This window comes from Tenrec ecaudatus, chromosome 10, assembly GCF_050624435.1.
Source record: "Tenrec ecaudatus isolate mTenEca1 chromosome 10, mTenEca1.hap1, whole genome shotgun sequence".
Classification (NCBI taxonomy): domain Eukaryota; kingdom Metazoa; phylum Chordata; class Mammalia; order Afrosoricida; family Tenrecidae; genus Tenrec; species Tenrec ecaudatus.
Genome location: NC_134539.1, coordinates 136,542,390 through 136,564,554, shown reverse-complemented (window position 1 = coordinate 136,564,554; position 22,165 = coordinate 136,542,390). Strand labels below are relative to the sequence as shown.

At 46.0% G+C, this 22,165-nt stretch overlaps 2 protein-coding genes across 3 annotated transcripts; both read left to right on the top strand.

The window, feature by feature from the left end:
* The first annotated feature begins 2,075 nt into the window (after positions 1–2,075).
* Positions 2,076–2,684, top strand: LOC142458328 (uncharacterized). Of its 2 annotated transcripts, none has more exons than XM_075559355.1 (2): positions 2,076–2,260; positions 2,420–2,684. In XM_075559355.1, the coding sequence occupies exons 1-2, from the start codon at positions 2,076–2,078 to the stop codon at positions 2,682–2,684; spliced, it is 450 nt and encodes a 149-aa protein (XP_075415470.1). The 2 variants fall into 2 exon arrangements, with proteins under 2 accessions (XP_075415470.1, XP_075415469.1); XM_075559354.1 differs by having other exon boundaries at positions 2,076–2,275.
* A 6,304-nt stretch (positions 2,685–8,988) lies between these two features.
* On the top strand, positions 8,989–9,612 carry LOC142458327 (uncharacterized). The gene has a single exon (XM_075559353.1). The coding sequence runs from the start codon at positions 8,989–8,991 to the stop codon at positions 9,610–9,612; it is 624 nt and encodes a 207-aa protein (XP_075415468.1).
* Positions 9,613–22,165: the final 12,553 nt, after the last annotated feature.

Here is a 22,165-nt window from a genome sequence, read left to right as displayed (position 1 = left end):
TAAAAATTAATAAATATTGAAACTCACTTTCCAAAATATGGCTCCAAGTTACACTCTCATCATCCACCGTCCAGTTCCTATATATTCTCATCAGCCTTGATGATGATCAATCTTTTTTTGTCATTTAAAGAAAGTCCTTTTATTGAAGGCTTTATTTTATTATTTTTAATTAAAAAAATAAATCATTTTATTGGGGCTCAAAAGAAATAATAGTTGATTGCTTATCCCCTCTCGTTCACCATTCACCCTATTCCTGCTCCATCCTACTCCTTCCACTTGGGTCTTCTGTTTCCCAGCTTATCTAGCTTACCTCCAATTTTGCCATCTGAATGTGGAGAGTTGAAAGTCCCACCATGCATCAGAATGATCTAAGGACAGAGCGAGCAAGGGTGGGCTCCTCCCCGATCTCCTGAGTCAGATTCCCTGAAGCTGTACGAGAACCTCAGCCTGGTGCTGTGTCTCCTGCCCAAGATTTTAGTTTTCCTCTTCCTATTCCTAGAGGCCCTTCCCTCCTCGAGAGGCATCGTTTCCTAACTATTAAGTAGTGGTTCTGTGTGGAGCTGTTAGCCTCCAGGTCAACAGTTTGAAACAACCAGCTGCCCTGTGGGAGAAAGAAGAGATTTTCTACTTCCGTAAAGTTACAGTCATGGAAACCCACAGGGGCAGTTCTTCCCTGTCCTCTAGGGTCTCAACGTGTCAGAATGGACTCGTGGCAATGCGTTGTGAAGCAGTTTAAAGGCATGATTATCAGTAGATTATACTCTTGTGAAATATACCAATATGTATATACCAATTTGCAAGACTTCAGTTAGTCTCACCATTCAAGGGCAAGAGTGAGAGTCGCAATGCTTAACAACCAATAGTTCAAGGCCATCAACTTATCAGTATGGAAATCAGGCTTATGCTCAGAGCATGGTCTTGGAACTTTCCTTCAATTGGTAGTTTTAACTCATTCATGCTGGGTCATGGGGATGTGGCCTGAGAAAGGGGACTCAGAGCAAGGCTTGTTTACTTCAATATCATTGATAGCATTGCAACTAAACTAGCTAAACATCAGGCTGTCCTAAGAGCCACCTTCAACCTCAGCCCGGCATGGTCTCAGTGGAGAGCTCCAGGGAGGTAGTCACATGAAAAAAATTCCTTGAAAATGTTGTTCTGTTTACCAAAGTAAAGCAAGTCACCATAGAAAAAGCAACGGGAAAATAGCTCAAGCAGGAAATTTCAAGGTTCTATGATCTCATCAGTTAGCGATGACTACTAACATTTCCAATGGTTACATTAATCATTTCTATAGATTCATATAGTTGAGGTTATACTGTACATTTATTAAAAAAATATTTTCAGGACCCTAAACAGATGACCAACTCCAGCGGTGACCCTGACCTGTTTAAAAAGAAGATATCTGCCCATGTTTTCAAGTCTAGAAAATCAATGAAAATAAGATCCAGGTGTCTTGGAGATTCATCTATATTAGTTCAGTGGCCATTATCACTTATAAACTGATCACCAAAATGGATATCTACCTTGTCTTCCAACGCTAACATCTTGGTGAGATGTCCTTACATCTGCACCAGACTTCCTGTTTTCTGTAAGGAATGGTGCAAAGATCACGGGTGTGCTATGGCCCACACCTGCTGTGGGGAAGAGTGACACCTGGACTCCATGTCACGACTCACATGACAACTAGTCTGTAAACATAGACGATGCCCTTGACGTGGAAGGAATGGCAAGAGATGATTCAGGGGGAAGAACAATGAAGTGAGAGTCAACACATCAGCTTGGACTCTTTCACCAGCATCTGAGCCAAGAGGATGCGCACAGAGGAAGACACACAACCTACGATGGAGGAAGGGCCAATGAGACACATCCTAATAGAGGAACCAAAGGACACAATGTTTCCTACCATGTTGGAAACTATAATTGCCTAATTTAGTAATTGCTTATACTCATTAGAATAAACAATAAGGAAGGAGCTCTTTCAGAAGGGTATAAAAGGGGCATGGGAAGAGGAGCGTTCCAAACTCAAACCCTTCACTCTCCTCTAAACACACCCAGAACCGCCATCCTCTGACACCATGGTCAACTCCTGTTGTGGCTCCGTCTGCTCTGACCAGGGCTGTGGTCAAGGCGAGGAGACCTGCTGCTGTAGGCCCAGCTGCTGTCAGACCAGTTGCTGCAGGCCCAGCTGCTGTGTGTCTAGCTGCTGCAGGCCCAGCTGCTGTGTGTCCAGCTGCTGCAGGCCTCAGTGCTGCCAGTCTGTGTGCTGCCAGCCCACCTGCTGCCGCCCCTCCTGCTGTGTTTCTAGCCGCCCCAGCTGCTGTGGATCCAGCTGCTGCAGGCCCAGCTGCTGCATTTCCAGCTGCTGCCGCCCCAGCTGCTGTGTGTCCAGCTGCTGCAGGCCCAGCTGCTGCATTTCCAGCTGCTGCCGCCCCAGCTGCTGCAGACCCACCTGCTGCAGACCTACCTGCTGCATCTCTAGCTGTTGCCGCCCCAGCTGCTGTGTGTCCAGCTGCTGCAGGCCCCAGTGCTGCCAGTCTGTGTGCTGCCAGCCCACCTGCTGCAGACCTAGCTGCTGCATCTCCAGCTGTTGTCGCCCTACCTGCTGCATCTCTAGCTGCTGCCGCCCTACCTGCTGTGTGTCCAGCTGCGGCCGCCCCAGCTGCTGTGGTGGTTCTTGTTGCTGAGTATCCTGCCCTACACCCATGAATTACACATCAATCTCCCCAGTCCTCAGTCCAGTCAGGAAGCGTGAATTCAGCACAAGTGGCATTCCCTGGTGCCATAAACCTACCAGCAGTATCAGAAGATGAATTTGAAAATATCCAAATGTCTGATCTCTGTATGAAGGCTCCTTTAATCTGTCTTGTAGAAATGTCTTATTATTGGTGAATCGAATTTATAGTGAGATGCTGTATTAATTTATTTTATGTCAGCTTGGAGGGGAATACAGGGGCCTTCAAGCATTCCCTTTCTCTATTCTTTCTCTCTAATAATGTTTTTCCTCATGTAGAATTGCTACTTATTACCCAATAAAATATTTAACATGTAAAAACATTAAACTTTCTCATCTCTCATCATTTATTGCTGCTGAAATATTCTATGCATCTCACCGCCTTCACAACCTGGCCCCATCACACCCCCACATAACATTGAAATATGTGTTTTCAGGGGACTTAACATCAGGGGAATTAAATTGGCACTTATTCATGAGATTTGTATCAAGACCACAAATTAGAAAAAGTTTAAAGGGTTTTGAAACTCAAAGGATTCATATGAAAGTTACAGATTGCAGCTCCCATTAACTATTTTAAACTAATTTCAATAAAAGCAGCATGATACAGAGAAAAGCCAATAGACTTGTGGTTGAATAGAGTTAAATCTGAATTCTGACCCGATTACATACAAACTGTGGTCTTGGACACTACTTAAACTGCTGACCTAAGATTTCTTTGCTACAAGATCACAATACCTCTCACCTTCTGGTCTATTCTGACTCACAGAGATCCTACACAGGGCTCCTAAGATTTTTAAAATCTTTATGGGAGTTCCTAGCCTCACCTTTCCCTAAGGAGTAGCCAATGAGTTTGAACTGTCAACCCTCCAGTTAGCGCACCAGTAGTGCTCACCCAACAGCACCACCAGGGTTTCACAGGATCACAACAGTCGCCTATTAAGCTTGTCATAAAATTTCAACACAATAAAGGTACAAACTAAATAAATAAAAGTGGCTTTCATCTTAAATTAGCATCAATAGATTCTTCTTCTTCTTTTTTTTTGTTGTTGAAGAATGATAGATTCAAAGGAAGTTCCATAAGTATACAGGGAAGTCCCATGTATCCCTGACCCAGCTTTAACCAATGGTAACATCTCACAGAACAATAAAACCCCAAACCAAATCTGCTGTAGTAGAGTCCCTTCCAACTCATAGACCCCTGTAGGACAGAGGCAAGTTCTCCAGAGAGTTTCCAAGGCCGGGATCTTTGTGAAAACCTCCGGCCCCATCTTTCTCCCACCAGAACAACTAGTGGGCTCAAACCATCAACCTCTGGGTCTGTGGTTAAGGGCTTAACCTTAATTCCATCGCAACGCTGGGATCAACACTGGTCCCACCCACGGAGCTCCTGCAGCCTGCACCAGTTCTGCATGCACTCATGTGTGTGTGTGTGTAGTTCTATGTAAGTGTGTATAGATGTATGCGACCACAGTCATCATCAAGATACATAACTTCCATTTCCATAAAGTTCCCATAGGGTCCCTGCTCCCACCCCTCATTCCCATTGAGGCTGGTAGGTGGCAGTGGTGGTTTCGTCTCATTCGTAGCCACCTGTTGCATAACAGGGTGAAATGCTGTCTAGTTCTTGGCCGTCGAGTTGTTTCCATGCTGGACTCCACGGCTGTAGTCCCTGTGCCCATCTCATCAAGGGTCATCTTCTTTTTCTCTGACCTTCTCTCTTACCAAATATGATGTCCCTTGCTTAGGACTCGTCCATCTTCATATCATGCCCAAAAGGATCATCACTCACTCACTTACTGCCATCGAGTTGATACTGACTCATAGTGACCATGTAGGGCAGGTTCGAACTCCTCCTGTGAGTTTCAGAGACTGTAGCCATTTACTGGAGTAGAAAGCCCATCTATCGCCCATGGGACAGCTAATGGTTTTGAACTGTTGACCTGTGGTTAGCAGCCCAGTGTGTAACTACTACTCCACCAGGGCTCCTAACTATATTATATAATATATAATATATTATATATTAATATATATTATATTATATATATTACACACACACACTGGTTTTGCCACTCCAGAGGACTCTGCTGATACCCCATATGGCTACAAGGGACTGATATGGGAGAAACAAACTTTGAGTCACCATGTGACGATCTTTTATGGAATGGACTATTTCCATATTGAGTCAATGTAGTGGTCTCAGTGTAAGTTGATGCGACAAAGGAAGATTCGAGAACTACTTGAAGGAGACTGCATGAAATAACTTTGACCCTGAGGTATCAGAAGGCTAATCAACTGAACTATTTATGATTTTCTTTTATTCTGAGGAAGTTTCTACCCCTGTCCTAGCCCTGATGTCCAGATCTAGACAACCAGGATGACCAGAGGGTGGGCTCCTGAAAGGACCTTTGTTTGGGGGTTCAGCTAGCATTCTGACCCCACATGCATTCTATGCCGACTCGGATGAATCTGGATACACCGTTTCATTAGAAATGTAGTAAGCCACGTTCTTCATTGCAGGGCGATGAAAGAGCAGAACTGGTTTCCAAGCAGTGGTGCAATGACCTGCCAAGCCTTCTTACACAGCATCAGAACAAGGATAACACTTCCACTAGTATTGTATCTTGGGAAGACGGTGGTAATAGCTGATGATCTCTGAGACATGATACCTCCTGATGAACACAATGTGATATTTTTATGTATGTTAACTGATATTTTTCTTTCAAAATTTCTCAGTATGTAATGCTTTGGATAAGTTTAAGATTGTGTTTAGAAATCCTCATGATTTCTAGTAGTATAATAGTTTTATTTTATACTGAGTTTCTCATCCAATTTACATATGTCCAAAGAGAGATTTTTATCAAGAAAATGACTCATGTGGCTGTAGAAGCAGGTAAATCCAATCCTGTTCCAGTCCTGGGATTTGAACTGACCACTGATGGCCCCTGGGATAAAGAGGCAACATGACAGGCCACTGACTCAAGTTCAAAGAATTGGAGATTAACAAACCAGCAAAAAGCAAGTTTCCCATAACATCCATTTATATAGGAATCAGGCTACTCTCCCGATGAAACTTCATTTCAATTGCAGAAGGGCTGAGCCCTGAGTAAAGGGGTTACACCCCACTCTAATCCTCCCACTGCTGCTTGGCTGCTGATGAGAGAAGTGGATACATTATGGTAGGGTACATCACCGGAGATTACTGCGCCTCAACTGTGCCAAACCACTGAGAATCCTGGCCAGTCAGGGTGACACAAGCGTAAATGTCATGTGGGACATGCCCGGTCCCTCACACACTGCCTTTCTGTGCCATCCCATCACTTTTTTAAAATGATAGTTTTCTACTCTTTAGTCTAAATTTCACAAATGTTTCATCTGTTATCCATTACAAGGTTTCCATCCTGTCGATCTTATCTCCTCGTTAAAAATTTTTTTAATCTTTTAATTTGTGAATTAGGTGAAGGTTCATAGATCAGATCTGGTTTTCATTCGTAATGCATACATGTTTTGTTTTGCCCGATTGATTGCAGCCCCCACAGCGTAACATTACTTATCCCACATCTCCCTGTGTTTTCCTTCTCCATTCCTTCTTCGTTCCTTTTGAATGTCGTCTTTGGGTAGACACGCCCCTTCTGATCTCACATGGTAGATTATCCTCGGGTATATTCCACTTCTTCTGTAGCTTGAAATGAAATGCACCCCCCACGTGCTTCTAAAAGCTCAGGGCTGGGTAGGATTGGATCTTTCTTCTCCTTGTAAACACTATCGGTCCATGAATTCACCCACGATGGAACACAGCGTTTGTTGACAATAAAACTTTTTGAGGTTATGATCATGAGAGGTGCCTCAGTTTTTCATTTAAAACTACTTCAATCTCCTTTGGTAGATATTTTTTTCTGGACCAGCAGTTCTCAATATCTTTTTCCAACCAGCCTGTGGAATTATATGGCTTATCTGGTGACAATATTGTAATGGGTGAAGAAATATAGAGGGTGGACACAACCTAGAGTATGTGGGTGGTTAAAATACATTCTCTGCCCCCTCCAAATTTAGATGGATTTACTCCTCCTCAATGTATGCACTGTGCTGCATTAATAACACTTTTATTTTTAAGATCTAAAAGTGGCTCTGATATTTTGATATTCTATTTCCTCCCATCCATGCACACTTGGAACCATGAGACCACTACAAAACATACCCGAACAAACACAAGAACCTCATTGCCATGGAATCCAACCTGACTCATAGTGACCTACAGGAAAGAGTAGAACTGCCTTTGGGTTTCCGAGACTTTAAATCTTTTCATTTTATTGGGGGCTCGTACAGCTCTTATCACACTCCGTCCATTCATCCATCCATCCATTGTGTCAAGCACATTTGTACATTTGCTTCCCTCATCAATCTCAAAACACTTGCTTTCTACCTGAACCCTTGGTATCAGCTTCCTCTTTCTCCCACAGAGAAGCTGGTGAGTTCCAATCAGTCACCTTGCGATCAGCAGATCCGTGCAAAGTCCGCTAAACCACCCGTCTCCAGATATTTGGATAAACCGATTTTATAGAAAGACTGAAATGTGGAGACGAGTCCAAGTTTGAGGAAGACCCGAGGATCACCCTCAGGTGGAAAATGACACCCATTTGGGATACGGTAAAGCAGAGCCAGAATTTCCCATTAAGCAAGTGTCCTCTTCTTCTCTTGGTTTCCCCAATCTATCAGAAATCACACACACACTCACACACACACACACACACTCACACACACACTCACACACACACACTCACACACACACACTCACACACACACTCACACACACTCACACACACACTCACACACTCACACACACACTCACACACACACTCACACACTCACACACACACTCACACATACTCACACACACACACACTCACACACACACTCACACACACTCTCACACACACACTCACACACACACTCACACTCACACACACACACTCACACACACACACTCACACACACACACTCACACACACACACTCACACACACACTCTCACACACACACACACACATACACACACACAGCCTACATGCTTAGACACATTAGTCTTGTGGCCTTTTTTGCATCCCTTAAGCTTTTGTTTCATCCCCATTATGTAAAACAGTAACAACAATAAAACAATAAAAGCCCAGAGGGCGAAATCACCTTGAAGTGGAAGGATGTAAGGGTTCTTCAGAGCCCGATAACTCAACAGACATATACAATGGTCATGTCTGAGTTGCGTTGGCAAGCAAACCTTGGAAGGCCTGTGTATGAGTTGATATACGCTGTGACAACTCTAAGGGCTCTAAGCCGGAGTCAGAAGGAAAATCAGCCCCACAAAGCTCAGGATGGACCTGAGCCTCTTGGACACCCACTAGCTGTCTGCAGCTAACTCCCCAACCTGAGACCAAACAACAAAGGCCAAAAAACCCAAACATCTCACACTTGTCAACCTGGTGCTGACTCAAGTGATCCTTTAGGATAGAAAAAAATTCCCACAGTGTTTCCAAAGTTGTTCCCTTTAGGGTACCCTATCTTTATCCTAGGGAGTGGCTAGTAGATTCGAAATGCTAATCTTTTGGTTTGAAGATGAATGTTTAATCACCATGGCACATTTTCTGACAGGAAGTATAAACATGAATTTGGAAATATAAAAAAACATAACTATTTTATTATTGAGATTTTTTTCCTTAAAACATTCACTGAGATGAGGTGCTTTGTCTACATGATCTTCTGGTTCCCATTTCATTGATAATGTTTATCCCTGCAAACCATTGCCAGCTAACCCACAATGAAGGAGCCGACATAAGAAGAAAACCTACTTCATTATATACATCAAATATAATTGTAGGCCTATAAGAATCCTTATCACCCAAGTGTAGACACATCGTGCTCTGCAAAATGAGACTGACACACAGACACAGAATGTTACCTGAGGGCTCTCTGGGAGGAAGCTAGAGGCACAGAGGAAGTGACGGAGGAAGAGGGGATGGGAAGGACCCTCACTCATCAGGAAAAGAAAACAATCATTTCCACCCTTCTTGGAAACTTGAACCAGGTAAACAACCTTGTCTGATTTGATAATTGCCTGTTTACTAGGACAAACAATATCTAGGAAGAGTAGCATCCTTGATGACAGCACCCCCAGCAGGGTATAAAAGGGCCCTGGAGGGAAGAGACTCCCAAACTCAAACCCTTCACTCTCCTCTAAACACACCCAAACCTCCATCCTCTGACACCATGGTCAACTCCTGTTGTGGCTCTGTCTGCTCTGACCAGGGCTGTGGTCAAGGCCAAGAGACCTGCTGCTGCAGACCTAGCTGCTGTGTGTCCAGCTGCTGCAGGCCCAGCTGCTGTGGTTCCAGCTGCTGCCGCCCCAGCTGCTGTGTGTCCAGCTGCTGCAGACCTAGCTGCTGTGTGTCCAGCTGCTGCAGGCCCAGCAGCTGTGTGTCCAGCTGCTGCCGTCCCTCTTGTGGCTCCTGCTGCTGCCGCCCCAGCTGCTGCATCTCCAGCTGTTGCCGCCCCTCCTGCTGTGGGTCTAGCTGCTGCCGCCCCAGCTGCTGTGTGTCCAGCTGCTGCAGGCCCAGCTGCTGTGTGTCCAGCTGCTGTAGGCCCAGCTGCTGTGTGTCCAGCTGCTGCCGTCCCTCTTGTGGCTCCTGCTGCTGCCGCCCCAGCTGCTGCATCTCCAGCTGTTGCCGCCCTACCTGCTGTGTGTCCAGCTGCTGCAGGCCACAGAGCTGCCAGTCTGTGTGCTGCCAGCCCACCTGCTGCCACCCCTCCTGCTGCATCTCCAGCTGTTGTCGTCCCACCTGCTGTGTGTCCAGCTGTTACAGACCCAGCTGCTTCGGTGGCTCTTGCTGTTGAGTGAATCCAGGAGTTATTCATCAGTCTCCTGGCTCCCACTTCCCATGTAGGCAGAGTGTGTACTGAGCACAAGATGTGACATTTCTTGATGCCATAGTTTACAAGTAGGACCAGGGATGGACCTTGTAATGTCTGATGTCTGTATGCTCTCCCTCCTTGTAGAAACATCTTATTACTGGTGACTCAGAATTTACAGGGAGATACTGTATTCGTTTACTAGAATTTCCCATTTTAAAAGGTCTCTTTGCGTATGATTTCTTTTTAATAATGCTTTCTCTCATTTGGATCAGCGACTTGTCTCCCAATAAAATAAAATAAAAATAAATATTTAGCTTTCAAAAGGATTGAAACGTTTACTCTCTCGTGATTTATTTTCATGGTAATATTTTAGGCACAGTAGTGACTCCTCACTCTCTCCTCACCCTCCTTGCACCATATCCAAAGCAACTAGGGAAAATTATTATCAAGGGACTCAACAATAGGAAAGCTGGATTGGCACTAATTCATGAGATTTTTCTCAAGACCTGAATTCAATCTGACAGCAGATATAAGAGAAGGTTTGAAGTGTTTTCTGTTTCTCCTCCACCACTATCATCATCCCATTTCTACATTACAAATCCAGCTAAACCAGAGGACGTATACTGGTACAGATAGGAACTGGAAACACAGGGAATCCAGGACAGATGATCACTTCAGGACCAGTGGTGAGAGTAGTGAGACTGGGAGGGTGAAGGGAGGGTGGGTTGGAAAGGGGGAACTGATTACAAGGATCTACATATAACATCTTCCCTCGGGAACGGACAACAGAAAAGTGGGTTAAGGGAGACATTGGACAGTGTAAGATAGGACAAAATAATAATAATTAATAAATTATCAAGGGTCCACAAGGAATAGGGTTTGGGGAAGGAGGGGAAATATGAGGAGCTGATACCAAGGGCTGAAAGAGAAAGCACATGTTTTGAGAATGATGATGGCAACAAATGTACAAATGTGCTTGACACAATGGATGGATGTATATATTATGATAAGAGTTATAAGAGACCCCAATAAAATAAATTTTTAAAAGGGACATGTAAAATAGAGCTACAGATTTGAGCTTCTTTAACTCACCCAATGGCAGCACAGTACGGAACCCATGTGGATAATTAGATCTGAGTACTGATTCGAGTATACACAGTCTTGGACAGTTGACCTTGGTTTTCTTCAACTCTTGACCTAGGATTCTTTTTCTGAAAGTGTCACAATACCCAATGCCATCCAGACCTCCAACTCACAGCAATTCCATACAGGGTTACAGAGGCTTTGTCAACATTGACAGGAGTACACAGCCTTACCTTTCTCCCAAACCAGCAGGCAAGTTTGAACTGCCTCCCAGGTAGCGCACCAATGCTTACCCAACAGGAGCATCAGGGTGTCAAAGGATCACAAACACTCACTCACTGATCCTGAGTCAATGCTGACTCACAGAGACCCTGTAGGACAGAGTGACACTGTTATTTATTGAGAATAGCTCTTTATGGGAGTAGAAAGTCTCATCTTTCTCCCAAAGAGCAGCTGATGGTTTTGAACTGCTGACCTTGCAGTTAGAAGCCCAATGCATAACCACTATAATGCCCGGGCTCTTAAAGGATGGCAATAACCACTTATTAAGGTTGTCACAAACATTCAATAAAATAAAGGGCAGAGGAGAGGGATAGGAAATTATAGAGGGAGGAGAAAGGATGGGACGGGTAAATGGAAAGAACCACATCTATGGGAGGACCGGTTAACAGCCTGTGATTCCAGATTTCATCTGTTGAGATAAGCTGTGTAATTATGTCGGATATAATTCTTTAAAAATCAACCAAATAAGGAACGAAAACCGAGAGCAAAGACTCACAGTCTTAAAGACTGCCGGTTTCTTACTCTTCACTTCTAGATCCTGGTCTGAGTGGCTGACAAAGGAATAAAGGCAACCTTGAAATGAGCTTGGGGTCTGGAATGACATACGAGTTCATTTCAAACGTGTGTGGGGGGCGAGGCATAATAGACAAATAAAGGCACCTTTGATCTGAAACTAGATTCATTAGATTATTTATTTACTGATGCTTTTTGTTTTGAAAGAATGATCGATTCAAAGGAAGTTCCATAAATGTACAGGGGGGTCTTCTGTCCCTCTGAACCAGCTTTAACCAAAGGCAACACTTCTTACAGAACAAGAAGACTCCAAACCAAACCTTGTTGAGGCCCTTCCACCTCAAAGACCCCGTGGGACAGAGGTGAGTTCTCCATGGGTTTCCAAGGCTGGGACCTTCAGGAAAGCAGATGGCCACATCGTTCACCAGCTGGAGAAACTAGTGGACTCAAACCATCAACCTCTGGGTCTGTGGCTGAGCGCTTACCCTTAGTGCCTATCACAACCCAGGGACTGACACAGGCACAGCCCACAGAGCTCCTGCAGCTTGCACCCGCTTTGCCCACACTCGTTTGTGTGTGTGTGTGTGTGTGTGTGTGTGTGTGTGTGTGTGTGTGTGTTTCTGGGCAACAGTGAGTACAGATTTATGTAATTGCCATCATCATCTACGGACCAACTGTTCCTGCTTCATAGCTGTCCCTTGAGGTCCCGGTGAAAGACACACTCACGTCCCTCACTTCTCTGGAAGCCATTAGGGATTGGCATTATGGAGCTGTTCTTTTTGTGAAGTTCAATTTTATTTGAAAACAACAACTTTTTATTGTGAATTGGGTGAAGGCTTACAAGGCAGATCAGTTTTCTATCCCACATCTTATACATAGTTTTAATAGCATTATTGATAACAGATTCACAGATGTACAATTCACACATCCATATTCAAGTCACTTTTAACAAGAGTTGCATGTCCATGAGCACAACCAGTTCTAGTGCCCCCCTCCTGTATTTACTGTTTGCTTTTCCATTCCCCTCTCCCTCTCTACCCCTGCCCCTGACCACCCATCGCATCAGTTACTGTCTCTCTGCCTTCACTCCTTCTGTGAGTCATAAACTAGGAAATGTAACAGAAACAATAAAAAACAAAATGAGAAAGAAGAAAAATATGAAAAAAAGATAAAGAAAGAAAAGATCACCAGCGATATTTAGAAAACCAACAGAGAAATTTCTGTCATGGAACAAGTGAGAAATATTTAAGATTAGAGCAATTTCAGTTTGGGTCAAGGGAAGTCAACTGACCAAGTACCATACTATACCATGGTTCCAGCCCTCATAATCAAGTTCACAATCATCTCTGTCTGGGAGTAAAGCTGTCTAGGCCTTGTCCAAGGCTGTAGGGGATCTGCCGGGGCTTCATCTGACTAAATGCTCGCAGATGGGTTTGCGGCTCCCACTCTCTTCCATGGCCTTCGACAAGTTGAGTGTTCACAATTATTGCCGTGGCACTGTTTCCTTCATCGTGTTTGGATTTTGTTGTTGTCATCTTTGCATCACGCTGGCTGGTGTGCTTCTTGCACATGGACATAGTTGACTCCTCACTGAGATGGTTGCTTGTTTGAAAACCAGCCTGTAAGACTCCAGGCACTCTTCCAGTTGATAGCTGGGCACCATCTCCTTTCTGCACCACCCTCTGCTGTAGCACCCTGCTCTTCAGTCAACAGTCCATGACAGCGAGTGTAGGGCAGGGCCATGCTGTCTCAACTCGCTGCTCTTGAATTGGGGCTAGAGTTAAGTGAGAGCCCAGAACCATCTGCTTGTCCACAGGCTGTGAAGGAATCTGGGTTATTTTAGTGGTCATATTGTGACAAAACAAATCAGAAACAAACAAAAAAGAAAAAAAAAACATTGTCAATCATCCCCCTGGAGTATAAGGTGATTTCATTGAAAACATAAGTAATTTGTCCAATGGCATGGAATTTAAAGTGCAATCAAGATTTGGAGTGTTGTGCCAATATACTCCAACTATGAGCCGTAATCCATGAGCTGTTGAAAATTTAAATATATGGTGATTCTGGGTCTCCTTTCACTGGATGCCCACTAAGATAGTTGAGGTTTATTGTGTTAATGTGGCTGATAAACACATGTGGGATTAATTGAAGGGCAGAGAGATAAATGGCTTGGTGAGTCTCAACCTTGTAGTTCTCAGGTCTCTGCTCTTTGACGGCTGGACCAGGGTGCAGTTGCCTTAGCTCATTCCCTGCTTTAGCTGGCAAGGCTCACTTGGTGCAAGACACACCTGAGGGGAAGCCACATGAACTTACCCTGATGCAGCCCTGGGTGCTGGAGCAGCCTCCTGGAGACCCCTGCCAGCGCTCAGGTGCTTACACCACCACTGGATTCAAAGACGTTCTACCTACTGGCCTGTGATCATCCTGCATTCAGTGTCATTGTGTGTGTCTTGTGAGTTTGAGGAGGACTTTGTTGAGCAGTGTCAGACATATGGGCTAGGTCGGACGTTTTGGCTTGGACTGGACTGGGTTGGGATGCTTTCTGAATGTGCACTTACCCCATATATAAAACTCTCTCTTATACATACCATATGTGTTCCTGCATAAGTCGAGTTTTCCAGCACATTTTCTACACAGTTTTTGTGGTAAAATTAGGTGCCTTGGCTGGCAGGTATTCAGGTCAGCTTGTACTCATGTATATATGGTATAGGAGTTTCTATAGATTTCTCTAGTTGACCCAGAGTAACACTACACTACACCAAGTGTCCCCTCCATGGTCCAATGACTTCTATTTCCACAGTCTTGGGATGGCCATCCTTTGCTTCCTCTCTCACCAGAGAATTTCAATACCAAGGCCAAGGGTTACAGGTACTTTTGAGGCAGGGCTGAGTTTGTTTAGTTGGGCTTCCACATTGAGTCCATTGTTTTGGCCCTTGGAGGATGCCATCTGTCCTGTAAGGCCAGTGTCTGAATTCATCATGCTTAGTCCATGGCATGGTCTACCTGGGGTTGGGTAGAAATGTATTCAAAGAGTCTTCCAGGGAACACAGAATCAAGTTTCTCCTCCATGTAGGCTCCCTACAATTATGGAGTTGTTCTGATTCATAGGTACCCTGTGTTCAACAGAATGAAACACCCCCAGTCCTGTTCCATCCACACAATTGTTTCTGTGCTTGAGGCCATTGTTATGTCCCCTGTGTCAATCCATGTCCACTTTACCAAGCCTAGCCCTCCAAAGGTTTTCCGTTGGACTGTAATCTAGATGGACTTGTGGAACATCCCTCTCAAAGGAAGACATCGGAAAGAGCACACAGAAAAGAGATCTAGAGCCCTGTTTCTCCGTGGAAAGGGTGGCTCATGGAGCAGAACACACTGACCAGAAGAGCAGGGGGAAGACCCCAAACATGGATATAAAGAGACAGATGCTGAACTGATGTGCCTTGCCCACAGTGCCAGGCAGACTCTGGTCCTTACAACTGGAAAAGGGACTGATATTTCTACCCTGGCCAATCACAAGCTGGTTGGCTCCACCTGTAGTGCAGGACCATCTCTAGCACTTGATAGACAAGAGAGGTGGGGTCCCGCTGGCTCTCACACCCCCAGAGAATGCTGCCCATCCTAGTTCACTCAGCAGGTGGCTCTCCCCTCTACCTCCTACCCCCTCTGCATCAAGTTAGGGTGGTCCAGCTGGAAGGCATACACAGCACAGGACATTATCTAAGTGGAGTGAATAACCCCAGGTCTCCCATGGCAACCAGGTGCCTAGAGAAGACACTAATCCACACATTCATGCACAGGGAGACACTGGAGACTGGCATCACTGTCCAGCCTGTCTGTTTGCTCCAGTGGAGGTACAGATCCCCAGGAATTCCCTTAGACTTTTTCTTTTCTTTTTCTGTATCTTCTTTCTTTTATTTTGAGAAAGTACCAGCCTAGCTCACAATAGGGGTGGAACCAACCTTATCTCCCACACTTCCTGATATCCTTGGGGGCCAACCTTTAGATGAGGGTCTTAAGAAGAAGCAGGGGCCAGTTTAGCCTTTGGACTTCCGGTGCTGTTGGTTGTTTGCTGGGTTTACTTGTTTCTCTTCTTTCTATGCCTTGATAAATCAGCGGAGAGACACAGCACACAAGATGGGTGGAAACATCATAACTCCCCCCACACCCCTGTTGACCAGATACATTCCCTCTCCCAACCCACCACCACTTGTGGCTACACTCCTACCATGGGCACTCTGGGTAGAAATGTCAGAGGGCGAGAATTCAACAGAATTAGCACAATGGCCAGGCTTGAATTAGACAAGGCGACTAGAACACTGGGCGATGTTATGTGGGTTGGAAAGCAGAACTTGAAAGCCGTGAATATGAGTTCATAGACTTCATTGAATCCCGAAGGTCTGTGAGTCAGAGCCAGAAGGAAAATCAGACCCACCAAGCAGTGAGTTGAGGAACTTCAGACTTATGGAAAGCTGCTAGCTGTCTCCAAAGCCAACTCCCCAAACCTGAAATCCCACTTTTGTCAAGGTGAATGAAGTCCTGGTGGCATAGTGGGTATGCACTGTACAGCTGACCAGAAGGTCAGTGGTTGGAATCCAGCCGCCGATCTGCAAGAGAAAGACGGCTACACTCCCATAAAGAGTTAGTCTTGGAAACCCACAGGGCAGTATGACTCTGGGCTATAAGGTCACTATGAATCAGAAGTGATTCGATGGCAGTGAGTTTGGTTTTCTGGCTTGGTTCATAGTGATCCCAAAGCACGGGACTGGGAACTTTTGGGTGAGCAGATGAGGGTTTAACCACCACACAATCTTCCTCCAAGAAGTTCTAAAACTGAGTTTTGTGGGAAAAAGACACATCACCATTTTATGACTTTCTTTCCCCTTAAAACCGTTCCTATCCAAGCTCTGGAAAATGAGTAATGCTTCACAACAGGGAGGGGCTTTCTCTTAATAATCTTCTGATTCACTGGCCAGGCAACACTTGTATGTTCAAACCTTCTTTGTCCGCCTGACCCACAACAAAAAGTTACTATCGGAATGAAACATATTTCTCCTCCTGGGTCACCAAATATAATTGTAGGCCTATAAGAATCCATGTCACCCAAGTGTAGACACAATGTGCTCTGCAAAATGAGACTGACACACAGACACAGAATGTCACCTGAGGGCTCTCTGCGAGGAAGCTAGAGGCACAGAGGAAGTGATGGAGGAAGAGGGGATGGGAAGGACCCTAACTCATCAGGAAAAGAAAACACTCATTTCCACCCTTCTTGGAAATTTGAACCAGGTAAACAACCTTGTCTGATTAGATAATTGCCTGTTTACTAGGACAAACAATATCTAGGAAGAGTAGCATCCTTGATGACAGCACCCCCAGCAGGGTATAAAAGGGGCCTGGAGGGAAGAGACTCCCAAACTCAAACCCTTCACTCTCCTCTAAACACACCCAGAACCGCCATCCTCTGACACCATGGTCAACTCCTGTTGTGGCTCTGTCTGCTCTGACCAGGGCTGTGGTCAAGGCGAGGAGACCTGCTGCTGCAGGCCCAGCTGCTGTGTGTCCAGCTGCTGCAGGCCCAGCTGCTGTGTGTCCAGCTGCTGCAGGCCCAGCTGCTGTGTGTCCAGCTGCTGCAGGCCCAGCTGCTGTGTGTCCAGCTGCTGCAGGCCCAGCTGCTGTGGTTCCAGCTGCTGCCGCCCCAGCTGCTGTGTGTCCAGCTGCTGCAGGCCCAGCTGCTGTGGTTCCAGCTGCTGCCGCCCCAGCTGCTGTGTGTCCAGCTGCTGCAGGCCCAGCTGCTGTGTGTCCAGCTGCTGCAGGCCCAGCTGCTGTGGTTCCAGCTGCTGCCGCCCCAGCTGCTGTGTGTCCAGCTGCTGCAGGCCCACCTGTGGCATCTCCAGTTGCTGTCGCCCCAGCTGCTGTGGCTCCAGCTGCTTCAGGCCTACCTGCTGTGTGTCCAGCTGCTGCAGGCCCAGCTGCTGTGGCTCCAACTGCTGCAGGCCCACCTGCTGCATCTCTAGTTGCTGCCGTCCAGTCTGTTCCCAGACCTCCTGCTGCCGCCCCAGCTGTTGTGGGTCCAGCTACTGCAGGCCCAGTTGTTGCATTTCTAGTTGCTGCCGCCCCTCCTGCTGTGGTTCCAGCTGCTGCAGACCCAGCTGCTGCAGCCCTGTCTGCTGTGTATCCACCTGCTGCCGCCCAACCTGCTCTAGTGCTTCTTGCTGCTGAGCATGCTGACCTGTGCTCACCTGTTTTTTATCCACCCATCTGCTTGATGTAGACCACCTGTGAGCTGAATCACATGCTGCCAGTTGACAAGTGTCCATTCCAATGATGCTTAGACTGACCTTGGCTTCTGCCCCTGCCCCCCATGCTACTCTCTCTCTCCAAGATCAACATAACATTTGAGTGTTCCCTGAGACCCATCAACCAACATATTACCCCCAATGCACTATGTGTTTCCTTGGCAATTGTTTTCCTATGTCTTTAATAAATCATCATTATTCAGTTGCAGACATACAAGCGCATGGTGTCTCCTTATTTTCCCCTCATTTTTGTCATTCCTGGCTGTCCCTTGTTCTGTTGTCCTTCTCTACAGGAAACCTAGACTGTACAAGCGAGTCAGGGTCCCCACCTTTCTTTGCTCAGTACTCTCGTCAGGCACTGTAGAAAGATGCTTTCATACAGCGAGTGTCTGGGGTCCTGCCTGAGGACCGTCTCTTGGAGATGGAGCAAGCCCCTGGCGGGGCATGTCAATGTGGGATGTTACAGTCTCAGGATCAGCCTGGACCAAGGGATGGGAGTTTGCAGATAAAGGCCCTTATTGCTTCTCCTCCTGTGAGAGGCATGAGGCAGAGGCTTTCCCGAGAAGGCCCCCATGGGGATGAGTCCCAGCTGCCTCTTGGAATCACATCTCATCACGACCAGTTACCAGTCACATGTGTCAGAGCAGACCCGTGCTCCATGGCATTCTCAGTGGCTGGTCTTTTTGCAAGTCGATCTTTAGGCCTGGACTCTGTAGCCAACCTTTTAGTTAGTAGCTGACAGAATTAACTATTTGCATCACTCAGACAGCCCAGTCCACGCATGAATTCCCTCTGCTAGCTTCCTTAGCGCCGGCCCCCCTCACCTCCCTGTATCGCTTTCCAAGTTTACTATCATGCTTTTTGGGATTCTTTCCCAAAGGACCTGCTGGCCCATTCCGTGGTCTGCTCCTGCGGGAACCCGATCTGAGACATCAGCCCTGCAAATCTCTTCACCACACTTTTTTCAAGTCCAGTCTGACTCCCAGAGACACCACAGGATGGAGAAGAACTGTCCCTTGGGGATTCCACAGCTGTCCATCTTGACAGGAGGAGCAAGTGTCATCCTTGTCCAGCCAAGTGCCCACTGGCTTCAAACTGCTGACCTTGTCCTTGGCAAAGAAATGCTGAACCCACAAGCTAGCAGGGCTCTTTCTCTCCAGAAGGAGGGGGCTTGTAAGCTGGGTGCTCTACAAGCAGGGCCTCTGAGTGGCATTCCTGGGGAATGCTTTCTGAGGAGAGTGCTGCCAGGTGAGAAGCCTGCGAGACATGGAGGGAAGGACAGGAAGGTAGGAGATGCTGGTGCAAGACGTGGCCTCCGGTGACTTGTGCCCTTTAGTTGTACTAGGTGGTGCGTGGTGCCACACTTGCACCTGTCCTTCTGGAACAAGGTGACTGGACCTTTGTATTCCCCATGGTTGTTAGCCATGGGCCATTCTCAAAGGAGAAGGGATAACGTCCCTGAGCTGAGGTGACTCCTGGAGCAGTGGACAATGAGCTGCAGAGCAGTTTGGAGGGACGAGGTGAGTCACCAGCAGTGCACACTCACTCCAGCAGGGAAGAGTCATGTTTCTGACCAAAGGGAACTGGACAGTGTCTCATCAAGTCTACTTAAAATTTTTTAAAATCATTTTATTGGGAGCTCTTACAGATACCTTAACTTTCTATAGTTTGATCATATCCAACAGCATTGTACAATTGTTACCACAATCCGTTTCAAAACATTTCCTTTCTTCTTGAACATCTTGATATCAGCCCCCTTTTATCCCCTCCCTCCTCCACCCTAACCTTCCAGGACCCACCCCCCTTTTGCCATATTTTACACAATCCAATATATCCATTCGCATACAATTCTGTTGTTAATCTCATAGAGTGGGGTTATACAGTCACCGGTGCTATCAATTCCCTGTCTCCCCCTTTCCTTCCCCTCTTCCCATACCCACAGGGAACCATTATTCCTGTTACTGTTTCTGAAGGCTTATCTATCTTGGCTTTCATGTTTCAAATGATCTTAAATAGCACTGATGAACCACATAACTATCCTCTACTTCTCTAATATTTCCTGCCCTCACTTTTATGGTTTGTGTTTGATTCGCCCCATTAGTTATGTTAGATTTGCATATGTTCATAAAGTCTACTCTTGGCACTGTGCAGACATGCCTACTTCTCTTTAAACTCACTCCAACTGGTTTGGCGACATTTCTAGAAAAACAAGTAAGAGGAGGGTTAGCTCTGCAAATACAATCTGTAACATAAAAATACAGGAATACGAATGTGGTAAAAAAACACCGCAAGGAGTCTGAGCTTTAAATGGACCTAATTAAGTTTTGAAGGGTGCTAACATGAGGTGGCCCACTCATCTCTGTCTGCTTTGGACTTTCCTGACTGTAGCAGTGGACGTCTCATGTTCTGGGCACTGCCGCTGCATCCAGACCTGGGCAAACAGGGATGGTTGGTTGTCCTCACATGACCATCCAGTAAACCAAGCTCATGGACATCCGGTTGATTCTAACTCACGACAACTCGACAGGACACAGTAGAACAGCTCCCGTGGGTTTCTGGGCCATCAATGTTTATGGGGCAGAAAGCCTCATCTTTTCCAGAGGAGTGGCCAGCAGCTTTGAACTGCAGCCTGACACGTGACGCACTACCCTGCCAGGGCCCCTACTCTAACATGAAGAGGTTGGGAAGTGGTGAGAGCAAGCCTTTGTAATTCATCTGTACACTTCCAGTTAAGCTAGGGATAGATGCCGCAGGGTTGGTGATTCCTACAGACACAGGCCAAACTAAAGACGCCAGACAGAAAAGAAAATGAGACTGTCCACCTCCGTGCCTTTGAAGTCCTAGATCGAACACAATTAGTCTTCTGTAGAGAACTTGTTAGGTCCGTGGTTGGCTCTGTAAGTGGTGAGGAGTTAACAGAAGGCACATGGGAGCACTTTCTGGGGGCACTGGGGATAATCTCTATGCTGGCGGGTGTGGAGATTACATGTCTGCAGTCATTTATCAAAACTCATCAAATAGGACAAATCAGAGTTGTGCAGTTCATGGATGCCAAGTTATGTAAAGCTAAAAGTAAATCAAAACAGCAACTAGAGCTATCTCTTTAGGAATAAATCTATAGCATACTACCAAATTGTAGAGTTGACTAATTAAAAAAATCATTTTATTGGGGGCTCATACAACTCTTATCACAATCCATCCATCCATCCAGTGTGTCAAGCATATTTGTACATTTGTTGCCATCATTATTCTCAAAACATTTGCTTTCTACTTGAGCCCTTGGTATCAGCTAATGACTAATTTGTGTGAAGTATAATTCATTTAATTTACACTATTATGAATCCCTTTGATGTTGCTTAACCACACTGCATTATAATGGTACATAGGGGAAGTGGGGCAGAAGTCGGGGAGTGGAGGGAGGCAGTACTTCCCAATATCACATATGTATCCCCAGCGACTAGCAACAGGTGTCTCCCAGCATACCCACTGCACAAGTCTTCTATAAGCAAGGCAGGCAGGAAGTTGACGTGGGCACCTCTTTCTCCAGGCTTGAATGAACAGAATGAAGCAGGACTCAAAGCATGGTCCTCCGACCTGACTCGCGGCCAGCATCTGGGCATTTGTAAACCACAGCCTCGACCCTGGGAGAGGGGCTGGCCCCCTGGATGATTCTCAGTCATGCCAAAATTAGACTGCTATTAAATAGAGGATTCATAATCAGAGTAATCAGGTCCAATGAGGCTGAATTTACTAACATTCACGGACATTTCCAATTGATTAAAATACCAACAACTTATGCTGTAGATTTCCCAGCTCTGGAGATCGATCGGGAAAGATGTACATTATAATTCTCGCGCATTTATATTTCTTAATCATAGAAGAGATACTTTTGATTAAAAACGAAACAAGGGATGCAAATGAGACTTTATTTTCCAGGATCTAAGCAACCAGATGGAGAGACCGGACACAAACGAAAAATAGAGGAGTGACCGTTGAAGAACGGATGTGACCTTGCAGTCACACAAATGGTATGGATCAGTTGCCTGCCAGATGTAATCATACAGACAGAACCTAACCCAAAGTGTGAAGCATCCGCAGAAACCAGTTCTAGAGATGTAAAGGTCACGTGGGTCATGCACACGCAGGGATGTCTCCTTCCTCATTGCTCAAAAATGACCCTGAACACAGGGTCTTTCTTCTTGTCCGAGTCCGGTGTCACACGATGAGAGGAGCATTGGAAGAAATGTGGCGAGGAGCTGCATGACAATCCAGATCCCCTCCCGGGGGAGGGTACAGGAGGAGAGCGTTCCATATTGAATCCCAAAGGCAGACCGTCACATGACAGCCGTCCAAAGAGGAAG